The sequence below is a fragment of the Microtus oregoni genome, unplaced genomic scaffold (assembly GCF_018167655.1).
Source record: "Microtus oregoni isolate MIOR12 unplaced genomic scaffold, Mior012 000003F_ref0000135, whole genome shotgun sequence".
NCBI classification, from domain to species: Eukaryota; Metazoa; Chordata; class Mammalia; order Rodentia; family Cricetidae; genus Microtus; species Microtus oregoni.
In genome coordinates this window covers 48321251-48340293 of record NW_024543062.1, presented here as the reverse complement: position 1 = coordinate 48340293, position 19043 = coordinate 48321251, and the positions used below count along the sequence as shown (strand labels likewise).

Genomic DNA, 19043 nt, shown 5'->3' with positions numbered 1-19043 from the left:
ACTTTCCTTCCATGTAGGCTCCGGGGATCCAATCACTATGTTAGCCTCCGTGTCAGGGGCTTTACCTGCTGAGCCAGCTCCATGGCCCCTACACTTTCCTTCCATGTAGGCTCTGGGAGTCCAATCACTATGTTAGCCTCCGTGTCAGGGGCTTTACCTGCTGAGCCAGCTCCATGGCCCCTACACTTTTTTCAGGAGCCTTTGAGGCTTCCACAGCAGCCAGTTTCCAGTCTCGTTAGCTCTGTACAAGCATTCCTACTTCTCCACATTTTCCTCTCTCTGTCTCTGTTTCTGTGTGTGTGCGCACGCGCTCAGTGGTGTTTGGTAGTTTGGGTTGCAGTCTCTGGTGATTAGGGACATTATTCACAGGTTTAGGAGACATCTGGGCAACTTTTTGAGAAACGTCTATTCAAGGGGCTGGAGAAGAGTTAAGAGAGTGTACTGCTCTTCCAGAGGACTAGAACTTGATTCCTGGAACTCATATCAAGTGGCTTACAAGTGCTGTAACTCCAGTTCTAGGGGATCCATTACCCTCTTCCGGCCTCCGGCTGCGCCTGTACCCATCTGCATATAATACCTATATTAATACACAAATAAATAAATCTTTTTGTTTGTTTGATTTGCGACAAGCTCTCACTACGTAGTGCTGGCTGTCCTGAAACACACTACATAGACCAGGCTGACCTCAAACTCAGAGCTCTGACTGCCTCTGTCTCCTAAGTGCAGGAATTAAAGGCATGCACCACCTCACCAGGCTAAAACTAAATAAATCTTTAAAAAGAAATGTTTCCCAAGCCTTTGTCCATGTGTGGGTGAGTGTGTTCATGGGTGAAAGACCATGTGGAGGTCAGAGGACAACCTCCGGTGCCATCCTTGGGAATGCTGTCCACTTCCTTTCACACAGGGTCTCTTACTGGCATAGTTCACCAGTGAGGTTAGGCGGGCTGGCCAGGGATCTCCAGTCTTCAAATCCCCAGCACTCGGACACAAGCATGTGTATCTGAATAAAAGAGCATGTATAAGTGTTTTGCCTGCTTGTATGTATGGGCACCATGTATGCCTGGTGTATGAAGAGGCCAGAGGATGTGGGATCCTCAGGAACTGGAATTACATGGTTGTGAGCCACTGTGTAGGTGTTTAAAGAGAACCTGGGTCTTATGCATCAGCAGCAAGTGCTCTCAACACTAAGCCATTTCATCAGCCTCACATCCAACCTTTCCCCCATAATTTTAAAATTGCTTCTTTGTGAATTTCACATCCTGCAGCCCAACCCTACCCATTTCCCAGTCCATCCATATCTATCCTCCACCCTTGTAGCCTTCCCACAAAAGAAAAACATGTCCCTGTGAATGCTGCAGTGTGTCACACCGCATATCCTTTTGTCCACATGGCTTTACTTGCAAGTGTTCATTCCAAAGAGTCATTTGTTTGGTTTGAGGCACTTTTTGGCTCTGCTACACCATCCATACTGAATGCTTACAAGAACTCCTCTCTGATATCCTGCTGTTGCCCTGAGTCAGGGAGACCCCGCAGCTTTGATTCTGCGGGACCGGTCCCTTCACAAGCTCCAGCAGCTCGCACGTGGGGTAGATGTTGGGGTAGGCCACCTCAAAGCCCTGAATCTGGGTCTGGGTGGTAGCTGATCTGATCAACCCTCCAGCTTCCCTGTGCTTACATCATTGAGGCCAGCTCAATGGCAAGGGGCAAGCAAACTTAGCGTGGCACTCGGTCATCAACATATCCCCAGATGGCAGGCAGCCCAGACCACGGATGTCCTCATGAGCCACAGACATCCACACAGACTCCTGCTTCAGTAGCGCTACAGATGGAGACATGGCACAGACCTCTCATCTTAGGCTGTTACTCGCCACCAACACATCCCCAGTTCTGCCTCTTTTCATAGGACACAACCGCTCCTTTGCTCTCTCTCCCCTCTCTCCATCTCACACTTGTTCATGGAGTGACTCCTTCCCTGTGTCCTTTGGCTGCCTTGCACCCCGGCCTGGGCTGGGCCTGTCCCAGCTTCTTTAAAAACATTTATTTGTTGCGATTTCATACACAAATATTGTATTTATGTATTTCCATCATTCCCCCACTCCCTCGCCCCTTCCACTCCTCCCATATCCCTATCACTCGCTCTCCCATTCATGAACTCTTCATATACTTCCTGCTGAGCCCATTTACGGTTGTTCACATGTCTAGGTGTTTGGAACCAGCCTCCTGGGATTGGCTAACCTATCGGGGGCTCTTTCCTTAAGGTAGATTCTCCCTCTTTCAGCAGCCATGGATTGCCTGTAGCTCTTCATCTAGGGGTAAGGCCTTGTGAAATTCCTCCCATCCACGCCGTCCTTATGCATGTCTTGTTCAGGCAACCGTATTGCTGAGATTTCCCAGGTGCAGCTTCCCTATCGTGTCTAGAAGATCCCACCTCTCGACAGGCATCCTGCTATTCCGACTCTTACACTCCGGCCACTCTTCCACGATTGTAGGGATTTCATTGTAGGTACATCTGTTGCTACAGGGCACCGACGAGGCCCCTTAGCCTCTGCATTTTGACTAGTTATGGATCTCAGTAAGTCGTTGATCTGCTGCAAAAATGGGCTTTCTTTTTTTTATTATTTTTATTTTTTAAATTTATTTATTTATTAAGGATTTCTGCCTCGTCCCCACAACCGCTTCCCATTTCCCTCCCCTCCCCCAATCAAGTCCCCCTCCCTCAGCTGCTCGAAGAGCAATCAGGGTTCCCTGACCTGTGGGAAGCCCAAGGACTGCCCACCTCTATCCAGGTCTCGTAAGGTGAGCTTTCTGACAAGGGGTGTGCTTGGTAGTATTTGACAACTTGACGCAGATTAGTCATTTGGCAAGGGATCACTTCAATTGAAAAATTGCCTCCATTAGATCAGCCTGTGAGCATGCTGGTGGGACATTTTCTTGATTAATGTGTTAATGCTCATAGTGGATGGTGCCACCCCTCGGCAGCTGGTCCTGGGCAGAAGCCAGGGTTCAGGCATAGAGGTGCATACCTTTAATCACAACACTCATGAAGTGGAGACAAGCAGATCTTTGAGAGTTTGAGGCCAGCCTAGTTTAGGGTCTAGTTAGCAAGTTCCAAGACAACCAGTGGTCAATAGACCCTGTCTCAAGAAAGAAAGAAAGAAAGAAAGAAAGAAAGAAAGAGGGAAAAAGGCAGGTTGAGCTAAGCAATACGCAAGCCATGGGAACAAGCCAATAAATAGTGCTCCTCCATGAACACAGGACAAATTTGTCTATCCTGTGTTACCTCGCTCTATCTTGCTATTCTCTTGGGCTATCTCACTAGTCCTCACCATGCCCCATCTCTTGTTATCTCTGCCTCTTCCCCACTCTCCCTCTTTCCTGGCCCTGGCCATGTCTGGTCTGCTTTTCTCTCTGCTCTGGACTCTTCCGGATGCTTCTGTATTTTTTTCCCCTCTCTTTTACCTACAGTAAAAACCTTCCCCTTAATTGAGTGTTCATGTAAGCAGTTTCTTTACTGCGCCCTCTCCCATACACTCACAAACACCAGGAACTTCAGTTGCGGGATGTGATCGCATTTTCTGGCTTCTTGCGAAGACCCCGTTACACAGACTTAAAAATAAATACTTTAAATGCATAATTTTAATATTTTATAAGAGTGGTACTTTATTTAAGTGTGACAAACAGAGGTCTTTGGGTTGGCTGTTCCTGACTTTCTGTCCTGGGCTAGAAACTGTACTCGGTCTCTGTGCATGCCATGCCTGCAAGCACTGCATTGCTGGGCTCCACACCCAGCAGCATCAGCTCTGACTTTTCTGAAATAAACAGAAGAGAGACAGCTCAGTTTGTAGAATGCTTGCTTGCAAGCATGAGGACCTGAGTTCCAGCCTCCGTAGCCATGGGCAGAAGTTGTGCTCTGATCTCTGCTAGGAAAAATCTTTCCTAAGATGAGCGGCTCCGCTGGTACAAAGAAATCCAATCGGACTAGATTAGACAAATTAAAATGCCCATATTTAATAAATGGTGCACTCTTGGGTGGCTGAGAAAGCATGGCAAGGGAGAGAGAGACAGAGGTGGGGGGATCCGCTCCAACCCAAAAACCATGTGTTCTTCTTTCTGGCACAAGCCTAAATATCCTGGGGGAGTGGTCCTGACCCTCCCCAGGGAGGGGTCAGTGCTTACTTAGCAGGCTGGGAGTTGGAGTCCAAGCCAGGACAACTTCCAGGCCCGGGGCTTCCAATCATTCCAGACTTCTTGGATATAGGGATGTTAAAGGGCTGGGGTGATGCCCCCAGATTAATATTACAGTCTTGACATACACACATTGTGGCTTATGCATCCATACCCACACCATACTTGATAGGGTGCCCAGGCCATAAAGCAGGATTCCAATAAATGACTTTGCTCAGTTTGAAAGGAGTGTTTGCAGAGATCACCTATCTCCCAAACAATCTGTCTTGCCTGAAGCAGACAATTCCAGGGAAGAGAGACTGTGGAACCATCTTAGCTTCCTATGGCTGTGTAGAACTTTAAGACAATTCTGAAGCCATTTCTGACAACTCTTAGTACTTCCCCTTCTTCCCTGGGAACCAAGGACATAACAGCTATGCATGCACGTACTGAGATGTTGGGAACTTTCCATCTCCCTGAATAGGGGCATGATAACCGTTAGGTGTTGACTCAGTTACTGATGTTTTGACTCAGTCCCTGGGAAGAGGCAAAGTGACCCTCACAAGTTTCCTCTTACCTCATCTGATCTGGCAACCACTCTCCAGCCAATTATTGGTAATAACCTTTTTGAATAAGCCAATCATAATAGTTAAAGAACAACCCCCAGACACCCCTTCCTTCTGTGGTTTTTCTCTTTAAAAATAGCCTGTACCAGACATTCAGGGTCTTCTAGCCTCCCGACTGCTGGAAGACCCTGTCATGACAGAATTAATAAAATCCTCATGCTTTTACATCATTTGTGATGAGAGATGGTCTCTTGGGGTGACTCCTCCTCCTCGGTGATTGGACACTAGGGTCCAACAGCTGCAAACCGTTTCCTCATTTGTACCCCCGCCCCCGACAGGCACCCATTTCCCACAGAAGAGTGCCTGTCCCTCGATGTTTGAAATAAACAGTCCAGTCTTTTGAGGACTTTTTTCTGCTTTCTGTTATACTGCCTCAGAAATCTAACACCCCACACACCCACAGATGCTACTAATAAATGAAAGCCAGTCGAAAGGTGGATATTACTTGAATGCTGGTCAACAGACAATTGGTAAAATTTGATTTCATTCAATGTTACAAAGGATTTTAAAGTCTGGCTACATGCTACAATGCAGATGAACTTTTTTTTTTTTTTGATTTTCGAGACAGGGTTTCTCCGTAGCTTTTTGGTTCCTGTCCTGGAACTAGCTCTTGTAGACCAGGCTGGCCTCGAACTCACAAAGATCCGCCTGCCTCTGCCTCCCAAGTGCTGGGATTAAAGGCGTGCGCCACCACCGCCCGGCAAATGCAGATGAACTTTGAGGATGTTGTAAAATAACATGAAACCAGCCTATCCTGGATAGTTTTATCAGCTTGATACAAACTAGAGTAATTTAAGAAGAGGGATCCTCAAAAATGCCTCCATAAGATCAGGTTATAGCCAAGACTGTAGGGCATTTTCTTAATTAGTGATTGGTGGGGAGGGCCCTGCCCATGGAAGGTGGTGCCATCGCTGGGGTGGTGGTCCTGGGTTCTATAAGAAAGTAGGCCAAGCAAGCCATGGAGAGCAAGCAGGTAAGCAGCACCCCTCCATGGCCTCTTTATCAACTCCTGCAGTCAGGGTCCTGCCCTGTTTGAGTTCCTGTCCTGACTTCCTTCAGTGGTGGACTGTCACCTGGAAGAGTAAACCTTTCTTCCCCAGGTTGTCTGGGTCACGGTGTTTCATTACAGTCGAAACCCTGAGACAAAGCCCGCCACTGGAGTACACTCCTTCACCCGCAACTCACTGTGGAGCTGAGGATGACCTCAACTCCCGGTTCCCCTGCCTCTGCTTCCCGAGTGCTGGGGTTACAGGTGTGCACCTCCACTCCCAGTTTATGTGCTCCTGGAACCTAGGCTGTTCAAATTGTCAGGAACTAGATGCCCTTGCCTGGGGTAGATAACCTTTGGGTGGGTTAAAGGAGGTTCCCAGTAAAACTCACCTTCAAGACTCCATTTATCCAGTAACAATGCTTCTGTTTAGGACATTGTCATCAATACCCACAATTTTGGGGGGCTCTTTGGACCTAACACTGGATAAGCACTCAAGCAACTAGCCTCCAGGGTTACATTTCTATGAGGTATAGTTAGATTAGTAGCCTCCAGGTTACATTTCTATGAGGTATAGTTAGATTAGTAGCCTCCAGGGTTACATTTCTATGAGGTATAGTTAGATTAGTAGCCTCCAGGGTTACATTTCTATGAGGTATAGTTAGATTCATAAAGACAGAAGCTCTGTTTGGCATGCACTTTTGGTGCCCTCGCCTCTGTTTCTGACCTAGTCTTACTCTTAGTTTAGAGAGTCCTTAAATTTCTAATCCTTTTGCCTTGGCTGTTGAACGTGCCGGTTACACAGGTGTGCATCACCACAGCTGGCCCAGCTACCCTTTCTGCACCCCTACATAGGTGTCTTGCAGCGCTGCTCTCCTGACCCACTCTGAGAAGGGGGTCTCACAACGCTACTCAGTGGTGCTCCCAGGTTGGCCTTACACTCCTAACTCAGAGGTCCTTCTACTTCTGTCCCAGGTAGCTGGGACTGCAGATATGAGACGTTCCCCAAGGTACCTTTCAGAGATGTAACTCTAACTTTTAGAGATAAGGTTTAGTAATTTGTAATTTGGTGAGAGAAGCCATGCCCTCAAGTGAAAAGGAAAGCTATCTCAAGCCACACACTCCCAGTTGATGGTCTTTCTGTCTGATGGGCGGTCACAGGACCCAGTGGGTTTCAACCATTTGCCTATATTCCCTAGCTGACCGTTTGCCTGTATTCCCTAGCTGACTGTTTGCCTGTATTCTCTAGCTGAATGTTTGCCTGTATTCTCTAGCTCCTGGGTTTGCATACCAGCTATAGTCACTTGGTGTGGTCCGCCTAGGAAGCCAGAGATTTCTGTTTAGGACATAGGACTCGGCAGAGAAAGAGGCCCTTATCTTCCTTAAGCCACTCTTCCCAACTATTGCTACTGGAGGTATTTGTCCTCCTGTCTGCCACATCCCTGAACTTGGAGTTTTTAGAAACTTCCCCAGAAGGTTGCATAAAATGGCAGGCATGGGAGTTTGGTGAGGTGATGACTTAAAGCTGGGCATTGTGTTCCATGTCATCCCAGCACTGGGGAGATGAAGGCAGAAGATCAGAAGGTTCAAGGCTACCTCATGACCTCAACACCAGCCTAGCTAAGACCCTGATGAATGACAAATGAGCACGTGACTGCCCCAAGGTGTTTTTTGTTTTCTTTTCCGAGACAGGGTTCTTCTGTGTAACTGCCCTAGCTGTTCTGGAACTTGCTTTGTAGACCAGGATGGCCTCGAACTCAAGGAGATCCTCCTGCCTCTGCTTCCAGAGTGCTGGGGTTAAAGGCAGCCACCACTTACTGTGTTTGTTTAACAAATTACTTCTTTCGACATTCTTTTACACTCAGTTTATGCATGTTGTTTGTTGTGAAGCACGCGAACTATTTTTTCTTCCCTTGGTTTGAAGTATATAAATAACATATGCATACGCATAAGCAAACGGCACCCTCCGCAGGCCCCGCCCTCTTCGAGCCACGTGCCGCTAAGGCGCCCCCTCCCCCTCCCCGTTTCCCGAGATGCCTAGGACTTGTGCCCGCCCTCGGCCCCGCCTCCTCAGTTGGAGCTGCCTATCAGCTGGCCTATGGCCACGTGCCTTCGAGGCCCCTTCCGTAGGGCTGTTTGAGGAGATGCCTATCTGCGGGCGGCATGCGAGGTCCGCCCTTAGTGCTGCTGTCCGGCATGGGGACACGCGCCCGGCACGGGACATTGCGCGCGGCGCCTCAGGCAGCGCGGCGGGCAGCCCCGGCTCCGGCGCGCCGCGACTGTGGGAAGACCCCGGCGCCAGCGGTGGCGCAGAGCCGGTGGACGCGGCGGTAGCGACAGCGACGGGCTGTACGAGCGAGTTCGCTGCTAGTCCGTGAGACGCGCTTCTTCGGCGGGCCTCCGGCGCTGGCTGGTTGTTGGGCGGCCGGCGCCATGTCTGTGAGCGAGATCTTCGTGGAGCTGCAGGGCTTTTTGGCTGCCGAGCAGGACATCCGAGAGGCGAGCCTCCCCACCTTTCTCCCTTTTCCTTGCCAGGCTGGGCTACTTGGTCCCGCCCCTGCTCGGTCTCTTGTTTTCGGGTCCGATGGGTTCAGGTTAGGCCGCCTCTCGGTTCCGGATTCTACTTCTCTTCTTGCTCCTCAGCATCACCTGCCTCTTTGAATGTCACTTTTCCTTCCTGCCACTTTGAAATACCACTGTTTCAGCATTCCAGTCCCAGGCTTCCTTAACGCCCGGGGCTATCAGTCAGTACACCTTTCCTGTACTGGTTGCTGGTATTTTTTTTTTTTAATAAAGTACTTACTATCCTTCCTTAAAAACAAAACCAACACCAAACTCTGCTATAGCTTCTCATCCCACATAGAATTAAAACAAAAATCTAGATGCTGCTGTGGCTCCTAAGGTCTCTCTGATCTCATTTTACATTTGTCACTGTGTGTGTGTTCACATTTACTACTTCATTTCTCTAGTGCTTCAGATAGTGTACTGTCTGCTTTTGCTGGGATTTATCTCCTGCTTTCGCTGACTCTTTCCTTTTGTACCGGAGACCTTGTGTGGCCTCGAACTTGAAGCTCAATAACCTTTAGCGTCTTTCGTGCTGATATTACAGAAACGGGCGTTACCACGAGAACAATTTGTAGTTCTCGTCTTGACCTTAAAACGTAAAGGATTGCTTTTCTGCTAGCTTTTAAAATCATGAAAAATTAAAAAAATGTTTACGTGTCCTATTTGTTAAATTGCCAAAAGGGATTGCTTGCTTCTTCAGTGGTTGCTAATGCCCGTCACTAATGTGCTTAATGAGTGTGTGTATGAATGAATGAAAACCTCTCAACAAGTCTTTGTTCTGTAGACAACATTTACATTGCCGACTGTTCATTTTTAAAGTGTCTCAGGTGGGTACTTGGGCAGGTGGCTGTTTTTCTCTTCTGGCCCCCTGAGGAATCTAAGGCTTTTAGTGACAAGTAGTCCGTGGAAGAGTGTGGGTTCACGCCTGAAGAGTCCTTTCTTGTGAAGGTCCTGAGGGCTGTGCCTGCATGTGAGGTTGTGGTGGCTTGTTTATATGTGTCTGTGGTAATGATTACACTGACCTTATCTAACTTTTATTTTTAATTTTCTAGGAAATTCGAAAAGTTGTACAGAGTTTAGAACAAACTGCTCGAGAGATTTTGACCCTGCTTCAAGGGGTCCATCAGGGCACAGGGTTTCAGGACAGTAAGTGCTTTGCTTTCCTTTTGAAGATTTTTGTGCAATCTATCAGTCTCTAAATCATTTTCCATTAAGAAGATATACCCAATACATCCATGCCATTTTATTGTGTAAAATGTCCGTTGTGCTTTTTTATAGCAGTTAGAATTGGAGCGTAGTGATTTGATCATTTTATGGATTTGCTATATTCTTAGTATTTTGATTGGTTTTCAACTTGTACATAGTGTGGTTTAAATAAGGATGTTTATTGCTGTGACATTCTACTGGCATTAATTACAGCTGCTTAAAAACCTTGTAAATCTAGCTGGGTGGTGGTGGCGCACACCTTTAATCCCAGCACGTGGGCAGCAGACGCAGGCGGATCTCTGTTGTAAGATGCAGCCAGTGTAGCTAAGAGCTGAGATGGTTTTCTGATGGAGTCTTATAGTAACAGCTTGCAGATTTCTAAGGCAAGTCATTTACGTAGTGATGTAGAGTTTATCAGTCTGAGAATCGCCGTGAGGCAGCAACAGTTGGGTATCGGAGGACAGGTAGGAGTAGATGCTGAGGGATACTAGTCTCTGGTTTTCGGTTGTTTCATGTCCAGGTAGACTACATAGATTATTAAGCAAGGACTGTGTTTGCAGTTCGGTAAGTTTTTCATTATTAAACATGACTATCTTTTCCGACCAGTTCCAAAGAGGTGCTTGAAAGCGCGAGAACATTTTGGTACGGTGAAGACGCATCTGACGTCTCTGAAGACCAAGTTCCCCGCTGAGCAGTACTACAGGTCTGTAAGAAAACGGGCACTGTTGGTAACATCAGGCTCTGAAGGGACAGGATGATTTCATATGGATAGGTAAAAGTCTTGTAGAAGGAACCACAGGATTATGTTGATAATAATGGCAGTAAAACTAGCATTTTCATATTTTCTTTTTTTTGGTTTTTCGCGATAGGGTTTCCCTGTGTAACCATCCTAGCTGTTCTGGAACTAGCTCTTGTAGACCAGGCTGGCCTCGAACTCACAGGGATTTACCTTCTTCTTCCTCCCGAGTGCTGGGATTAAAGGCGTGCGTCACCACAGCCCGGCTGCATTTTCATATTTTCTAATATTTACTTTCAAACAATTTACAAGGAAACTGTTACTTTAGAAAATTTTATTTGTTGAGATTGTAATTTAGTTGCAACATTCCTCCCCCTTCCCTTCTTTTCATTTTAGCCCAGGGGGCCTCAGACTTGGTATATAGTAAGTGATGATGGCCTTGAACATCTCACCCTCCTGCCTTTACCTCCTGAGTGCTGGGATTACAAAGTGTGCCACCATTCCTGGTTTATACTGTGTGTGGACTAGAGTCCAGGGCAAACACTATACCACCTGAGCCCTCTTCAATTTTAATTTTTATATTAATAAAAAATTGGATTGTGATTCTAGTTGATTAAGCTTACAAGTAAATATTATAAATCTGAATGTATCAAACTTATACCAAATCTATTTAATGTATTTGAGTGCTGAATGGCTTCTGTTTGTTTTACGTATTGTGGTTACACACAGATTTTGTTTGTAGAAGAACGCCGTTTCTAATCCACTGGGTTGAGCCATATCAGGTATGTCCTTGTGGTAGTCCTTAACTTGGTACCTGCTGTACCTTTGCTGCAGGTTTCACGAGCACTGGCGGTTTGTGCTCCAGCGCCTTGTCTTCCTGGCGGCCTTCGTAGTGTATTTGGAAACAGAGACCCTGGTGACTCGAGAGGCGGTTACGGAGATTCTTGGCAGTAAGTGCCTCCGTGTGATCTGTAGAGTCTTGTATATTAGCTTAGGTTTTGGTGTGTGTGGGGGGACTATCTTCTGTGTTTGTGAGTGTGTGTGTGTGTGTAAGGCCAATAACTGCAGTGCATTGTGTGTGTGTGCACAGAACGTGCTCGTGTGGAGGTCAGAGGACAGCTTGGGTGTTGGTCTCCCTTCTCTCCCATCAGTCAGTTCCTAGTATTGAACGGAGGTCGTCAGGCTGGGAGGCCACCATGAGCCACATGCAGTAGTATCTGTAGAGTTGGTAAGGGTGGGAACACTCTAAAAAGCTAGAAAAGATTTTCATCTCTTCATTTAATGTATATGTGTGTATCTTTTTATTCTTCTATTTAAATTGCCCTCATATCATGACTGTCTTTTTTTATTCTGATGTGTTTTTTAGTTGAACCAGATCGGGAAAAAGGATTTCATTTGGATGTGGAAGATTATCTCTCAGGAGTTTTAATTCTTGCCAGTGAGCTGGTAAGAAGTGTGGGTGTTGGGTGTGGTCCTGTGTGTGCAGGTGCACATCTGTGAATGTCCATGTGGAGGCCCCAGGACAAACTTGCTGTCATTCCTTGTGCTGGCCACCTTTTTTTTTTTTTTTTTTGTGGGAAGAAAAAAATCATGTTTATTGTGTTTGTGTGCATGTGCCATGGAGTCTGCATGGAAATCACAAGACAAGTTTTAGTGGGTTCTTGCTTAACATGTACATGAACGTGGAGCACCAGTTCAGTGTAGGTGTCTAGATTTTCAGGTTCTAGCGGTTACTGGGAGGAAACCTCACAGTGATGCCCTGATTTCTCCTGTGCAGTCGCGGCTGTCTGTCAACAGTGTGACGGCCGGGGACTACTCTCGGCCCCTTCACATCTCGACTTTCATCAACGAGCTGGATTCAGGCTTCCGCCTTCTCAACCTGAAAAACGACTCGCTGAGGAAGCGCTACGATGGCCTGAAGTACGATGTGAAGAAAGTAGAAGAAGTGGTCTATGACCTTTCCATTCGTGGCTTTAATAAGGAGACGGCGGCGGCTGGTGGTGAAAAATAGAAGCTTCTCCCTGCGCTGGCCTTGCCGACCCGGCCTTTGCTAGGGAGGGTAGCACGGTGCCTCTTCTGTAGTTAGCACGCCAGTTGCTAAACACTGCGCTTTATTTTCGTAACCAGCTGTGTGGTGTGCGTATCAGAATTGAGATACTTTTTGGATATATAAAAGCCCTTTCCACGGATAGGATTTTTGTTGAAGTTTCAGTGAACTTGCTGTGTACTTTGTTGTATTCCCTTTTTGTCGAAAGTGTAAATGTCGGTCTCTTGGTAAAAGTTCTTTTCTTGCTTACCGGACTGTTGATGTGATTAACAAGTTTGTTGTCTTGTTTGTGATTCTTCCAGAAGTGACCCATGTTTTCTAGGTCCGAGTTTGTGCTCCATTCCCAGTCCTAGCCTGGATATAGTGTGAGACTAGACAAGGGAACTTTATTTTCCCCTTTTTATTGTAAGTCGTGTAAATTAGTTAAGGTTTTTTTTTTTTTTTTGCCGAGAAAATTAGAGGCCCTGATTCCTTCACTGCCATGAGAATACAGCAGATGGAGCTGCACAGTCCAGCTCAGCAAGGCCAGTTTAGAAAGACCTTCTCTGAAGTGATGTCTGTTTGCTTAGAGCACCTTGTCTTCTGAAGCCACCTTACGTCCTGCCTGCCGTAGCAGCTGTAGTCTCCACCCCTGTCGTGAGCTAACACCTGTGTGCCGTATCCGTGAGCCGTGAGACCTTTTTCCAGCAGGCACTAGACCTGGTCTGGGAGTAGAAAGCCATCCTCGTACATTCATCCCTTAGCTGTACCCAAGGAGCGTCTTCTTACAGAAAGCAGTGCTGTTTGGTGTGGAAGAAAGTAAAACTTGGCTTTAAAAATTCCATGTGATTGGTAGTATTTTTTGGAATAAGAAATTTCAGGTTTTGAGGCTATCAGTACCATTTAAATGTGTAGTTCATGGTAGTCATGTAAACCCTGTGAACTCCGACCCTTCTCCTCTTTAGATAGTATAAGAATGCATATCTGGCTGTTCCTGGGGCAGGACTGAAATTGTTAACAGTCACAGCTGGTGATGTAGCTCAGTGGTAGAGCACTTGCCCGGCAGGGGTGAGGCCCTGGGTCCATCCCTGGGACGTTAAAAAAAAACAAACCCAAAATCCAATGAACAAAAATACCCTACTTTTTTTGTACCCTGTGAAAGGAAGCTGCTGGTATTTCCAGTAAAATAGGAAGTATTTAGGAATGTCCCCTTTCTTGCTTGATAATAGTTTGGGCTTGTTTGTGCAGTGGGATATTTGACACTGGCTTTTATCAGGTGGTGGTTTAAGGCTGACTGGAAAGGGGGGCCTGAGAGTGCAGGCCTGTACTCCAGCTACTCAGGAGGCTAAGGCAGGAGGATGGCAAATTCAGGCCTCAAGGCTTGCCCTTGTGACATACAACCTAGAAGACGAGGGTGTTTCAGTGACTGTGTCTTCCTAGCATGTTCGAGGCCTAGGTTCAGCTCCTCATTTTGCAGTGGGGTGAGGCAAGGCCAACCTTAATTCCCATCACAGGGAAGGAGCAGGGATGAGATGTGATTGCTCTATGTGGTTGGGCGTGGAGACCAGCTTTCTTCATGGTCCTTTTTGCGGGGTTAGAATAGGTTATTAGGCTATTTTTTGTTAGTTTGCCTTTGAGACAGGGAAATAGTCCAGGCTGGCCTGGGACTCACACCTCTGTTTCCACCTCCTGAGTACAGGTTTAGGCTCTTGAAAGTGTCCAGGAAGGTTGTTAAAATGCTCAGTGTTAGCACAGGCTGGACTGAGTAGGTTTTTCAGCTGCACGCTCAGAGACAGGAGGTTCCCCAGGTTCTTGCTTTGTTGCTCAGGTGTGGGTTCTGCTGGAGACATTAAAGCTCTTGCCAAACGGTCTAGATTTCCCTATTCAGAGACAGAGGGTGTGATGTCCCACCTGTAGTGTTGTCTAGACTGGGCTCAACCTCCTGGGCTCAAGCCCTCCTCCTGCCTTGGCCTGCCAAGCAGCTGGGACTCTCGCCAGTGCCGCTGCACCTCCCTAACTCTTGAACTTGAGTTCTAACAGTGCAGTGAAATTGCACTTAGAGCGAAGGCGTACCTCCGGTGTTGTAATTCTAGCGGAGAGTTTTGAAGCGTCATGTTGATAATTAGTTGTGTTCATTGCTGGCTTGTAAAGCAATAAAACTGTTGTTGGTCCCTTTGTAACTTAGTGTGCTTCTGTTTGAGCTCTCCTCCGCAGAGAATTAACTGCTGATGTTTCTCTGAGGGTGAAGGAGCCCAGAGTGGTAAGCATGTGCTGCTGTGTGATAGTGACTCTAACCAAGACACCGCTGGCCACTCCTGGGCTCTAATGTGAAGTACAGGCAATGTCTGGAATCTGCCTCCACCAGGAGATTAAAGGTATTTGAATTGAAGATGTCAAGAAACTGCGCCTCTGGTTTTAGTTTATCTTTGTTTTGATGACCCATGGATTAAACCCAGGGCCTCACATATGCTAAACGTTCATTCTACCACTGAGATACACAGCTCCCAGAATTATTCTTCGTTTATTTTTTTGAGACAGGGTCTCATGGAGCCCAGACGGCCTTCAGTTTGCTGTGTAGCTGAGGATTATTTAGACTTCTGATCTTCCTGCCTCTAGTTCCTGAGTGCCAGGCTTTCAGGTCTGATTCCCAGTGCTGTCCTGCTGGGGATCGAGTCCAGGGCTTTGTACATGCTAGGCAAACACTCTACCAACCATGGATAGCCTCAGCCTCAACTGTGCTTTAATTCTAGGAATCCAGGGCAGCCGAAGAGATCATGGCTCTTTCATGCTGCCCCAGCGCAGCCTGGATGCCGAGACTAGCGGGGGTGCCGGGATTGAGACACGGAGCCTTCTTTTCAGGTGGAAGAACAGCAACTTTTATTTTGCCCTGAGTCTTTTATACCTCTCCTGCTTCTGTGGAAAACCACTGGCCAGAAAGAACACAAACATCCTTGTCAATTATAGACCACAAGGAAGTTTTGCTGTCGGTCAGGGGGAGTGAGGGCAGCTAGACCACAACATTTCAGAGGACCTGCATTGGCTGTCCAGTACCCATGTCAGTCTGGTGGCTCAACTGCCTGTAACTGCAGCTTCAGGGATGCCAGGAAATGGGATGCTCTCTTCTGGCTTCCTTGGGCAATCGCATGCACATTCGTGTACTCCTACACAGTACACATGCATACGTATAATTAAAAATAAAACTCAAAAACAACAACAGAACTAAAAAAAACCAGATAGGGCCCGGCAAGATGGTTCAGTGGGGGAAGGTTTTTGCCATCAAACTTTATAACCTGAGTTTAGTCTTGTGGACCTGAGGATCCCACATGGTGTAAGGAGAGAAAGGACTTGCACATTAATGTGCACACAGAATAAATAAGCTATAGTGAGGGTTTCTTAGAGGGAGGCACCAGAAAGACTTCCTAGCTCCTGGGTAGGCAGAAGAAGAGCTGCTCAAGCCCTGTTCTTACTCAAGTTTTATTTGTTCTGAACTGTTTTTCTTTCAGCTGGAGCTTCCTAGCCATTCCTGACAGGAAGGCTTTTGACAAGCCGGGAGTACTTTCTCTTGGTATCTAGCTATATTCAGGTCTCTAGAGGAACAGTATTCTTGCAATGAGGACATTATAAAAGGGATCTGTTAGATTGGCTTGCTTGTATGATACGGACTGCTTAGTTCAACAGTGGCTATCTGCACACTGCAGAGACTGAGGCTTAGTCCCCTAGTGACTTGAGTGAAGGGTGACTGCTGATGGCAGCAGCAGAGCAGATGCTCTCGGCAGTCAGTCTTTCCTGGAAATACCCTAGTAGACTACAGGGAGGTGTCTTAATTGATCCTAGGTCCAATCAAATTGACAACCGAGATTAACTGTCAAGGCCATTATAGTAAGAACTGTACAAATAAAAACACTTCCTCACCGGACAGTGACCCACACCCAAGCTGTTGAAGCTGTGTAAACCGCTAGTACTGGATGGTTGAGGGAGGACGGGCTGGGTAGCAGACTGAGGTGCAGTTGACTCAGCTGGGGAGTGGAGGAGGGGGCCACCGACAGTTAAAGTGCCACCTTTGGATGTCTGGGGTGATGCTGTGTAGCAGCTAGTTGGTTTGTCAGAAGTGGGCGAGCTCCGTGGGAATGTGTGAAATGTTGAACACAAGCTGAAGGCAGAAACCACATAAGGGCATGGTTTAATGAGTTAGGGGCTGGGGAGAATGCCCAGTGGCCAAGAGTACAAATTGCATAAGCTTGAGGACCTGAATTCAGATCCCCAGTATCAAGTTAAAAAAAAAACAACAAAAAACCCAATCTGGGTGTGGCTCTTACTCTAGTGATATTGGGGGTACATGGGAGAGTTGCTGGGGCCTGCAGCCTACCAGCCAACTCTAAGTTCAGTGGGAGACCCTGTCTCTGCGGAAGAGGAGTGTGACAGAGTAGGATGCCTCTTGGGCCCCCACCTGTGTAGGGGTGCACGTACTGGGACATGCATGTGAGCAGGTGCCATATCCCACCCCCAAGACAAACCAATACCCAGGTCTGTTAGGCAGAGGAAATAGAGAGGTTGGCAGAAAAGTGGGAGTGGTTGTCATAGAAAGCAGTAGAAGATGCAGTCTTTACAAGGTTTTGGGATAAGAGTTACATTTTATAGCTGGGTGGCGGTGGTGGCTGCGCACACCTTTAATCCCAGCACTCAGGAGGCAGAGGCAGGCAGATCTCTGAGTTAGAGGCCAGTCTGGTCTACAGAGTGAGTTCTAGGACAGGCTCCAAAGCTACACAGAGAGACCCTGTCTGGACAAACCAATAAATGAACGAGTGAGTAAATACCTGGATCTTTGACAGTGTCCTACCTGTAGGTAGTGCGTTTGCCTCTCGTCTCCCTCCTACCCCTAATGCCCTATCCTCCCTACTCCTTTTTCCAGGTTCCTGTCTGTTTTGTTTCATAATTCACACCTGCCCCTCCTCTAGAGTCTAAGGGTTACTATTGCTGTGATGAAACACTGTGACCAGCAAGTTGGGGAGGAAAGGTTTTATACTATTTACATTTCCACAGGACCACCAGCCCAGAATTGGTCCCACCCATAATGAACTGGGCCCCGTTCTCATCAATCACTAATTAAGAAAATGCCCTACAGGCTTGCCTGTAGCTGGATCTTACATAGGTATTTTCTCAGATAATTCTAGAATGTATCAAGTTGACATACACCAGCCGGCACACCTAGAATCCATCAGTAGCGTATAGTTTGGCAGGTAAGGGTTGGGTCACATGGGCTGTAGGGGCTCTTGAGAGACCTGCAGGCCCGCTGTAGGCGGCTGCTGCCGTTGTGGGATCATGGTCGCGTGGGCTGTAACATGCCCACTTCACAGTCGTTCTGGCTGTTCCTGTTCTCTTTCCGGTATGTGTGCTGCAGTGGTGCCAGTGGAGTCAGAGGACTTGCCGGAACTAGTTTTCTCCACTGCTGGATCCTAAGGATCAAACTCAGGCAGGGAGATTTTTGACACAGCATCTCATGGCCTGAGAACCACGTGGCTTTGTAGGGTAGGTCAGGTGGGCTGTGTTGTCCTCACACTGACAAAGTGTGCAGGCATTGCCTGTAGGTGGTCTCATTCTGACGCAAGCCCTGTGCAGTGCAGGATGGCAGGGAATCTGCTTCTATTATTCCCTAGCTGGCAGCTACAAACCTGACAATGGCGGTCGCAGGGAGAGGCAAAAACCTGCAAGCTCTCGCACCCACACACGCCCCAGTTTGGAGATGACACATCACCTTTAGAGTCAGTTCCTGTGAACTAGACTCCGTCGCCCTGTTAAACTATAAAAAGCCAGGATGTGAAATCGTGTGGTGAGAGAATGGTTATTCAGGGCGCCTCTGGGTTGCAGGCCACACTTGGCTGTGGTGACAAGAGGTGGATCTGTGGGTTTCCTGTGAAAGGCCCCAGGAGTGGGGAGACCGTCCTTGCTGCAATCACACAAGGTTTATTGACAGGACAGGAAACAGTGCACTGGGGCTGAAACTCATTTCCCACGCAGGGGTAGAGAGTTCGACCCCGAGTAGCTGGGAGAAGGGGTATTTAAGGGAAGAAACCATAGCCCAATAACTCAAAGGGGTTAGGGAGGGCATTGTTGGAAAATTCCGAAAATACCAGTGATCATTGAAAAATTCCGAAAATACCAGTGATAATCACAAGGGGGTAACTCCCTGTTTCAAGACTATTCTCAAGATTATAATCTAACTTTATGGTCAGCTAGTCCCTGGAACAGAGTTACCTAGGTTAGGAACTGGCTAACCTAGATTTTTGGTTCTTCTCTCCCTGCTAGATTTTTTTTAAAAGGCTCTGATCTTTCTGCTAGAGGGGTCTGGATTTATCCGAGTCTTTCACCTGCTTGGGAGATAGATAACAGCTGAGCTAGCATCAGTGTTGGGTTTGTATGTGTGTTTTATAACTTCTTTTTTTTTTTGAGACAAATACTGACCAATACTGACCTTCAGCTTGCTGTTTAGCCAAGAATGACCTTGAACTCCCGCATCTTCCTGCCTTGATAGCTAAAGAAAACTGCCTCCTGCTAAGTATCTGGAATTGGAACCCCATGGGGGACGTCCTTGTGTCTTGGTCTGTGTCTTCCCTGTCCCCATATCTATGTGGAAGAGAGGAAGAAATAGTACTCATCAGCTAAAATCCTCCCCTCTCGCTTCTGATTGTTACCATAGGGCCCTGTGGTGTCACAAACTGGCTACTTACAGTTAAA

At 47.3% G+C, this 19043-nt stretch overlaps 1 protein-coding gene across 1 annotated transcript; it reads left to right on the top strand.

Annotated features, from left to right (window-relative positions):
* The first annotated feature begins 7906 nt into the window (after nt 1-7906).
* Nucleotides 7907-14491, top strand: Tsn (translin). Its single transcript, XM_041648979.1, has 6 exons — nt 7907-8277; nt 9396-9489; nt 10156-10252; nt 11120-11235; nt 11652-11731; nt 12063-14491. The coding sequence occupies exons 1-6, from the start codon at nt 8212-8214 to the stop codon at nt 12294-12296; spliced, it is 687 nt and encodes a 228-aa protein (XP_041504913.1). The 5' UTR covers nt 7907-8211; the 3' UTR covers nt 12297-14491.
* Nucleotides 14492-19043: the final 4552 nt, after the last annotated feature.

Coding starts and splice junctions, on each gene's coding strand:
- Tsn (XM_041648979.1), top strand. CDS start 8,212: ATGTCTGTGAGCGAGATCTTCGTGGAGCTGCAGGGCTTTTTGGCTGCC. Junction 10,253..11,119: donor CCCGCTGAGCAGTACTACAG/GTCTGTAAGAAA, acceptor CCTTTGCTGCAG/GTTTCACGAGCACTGGCGGT. Junction 11,732..12,062: donor TAATTCTTGCCAGTGAGCTG/GTAAGAAGTGTG, acceptor TCTCCTGTGCAG/TCGCGGCTGTCTGTCAACAG.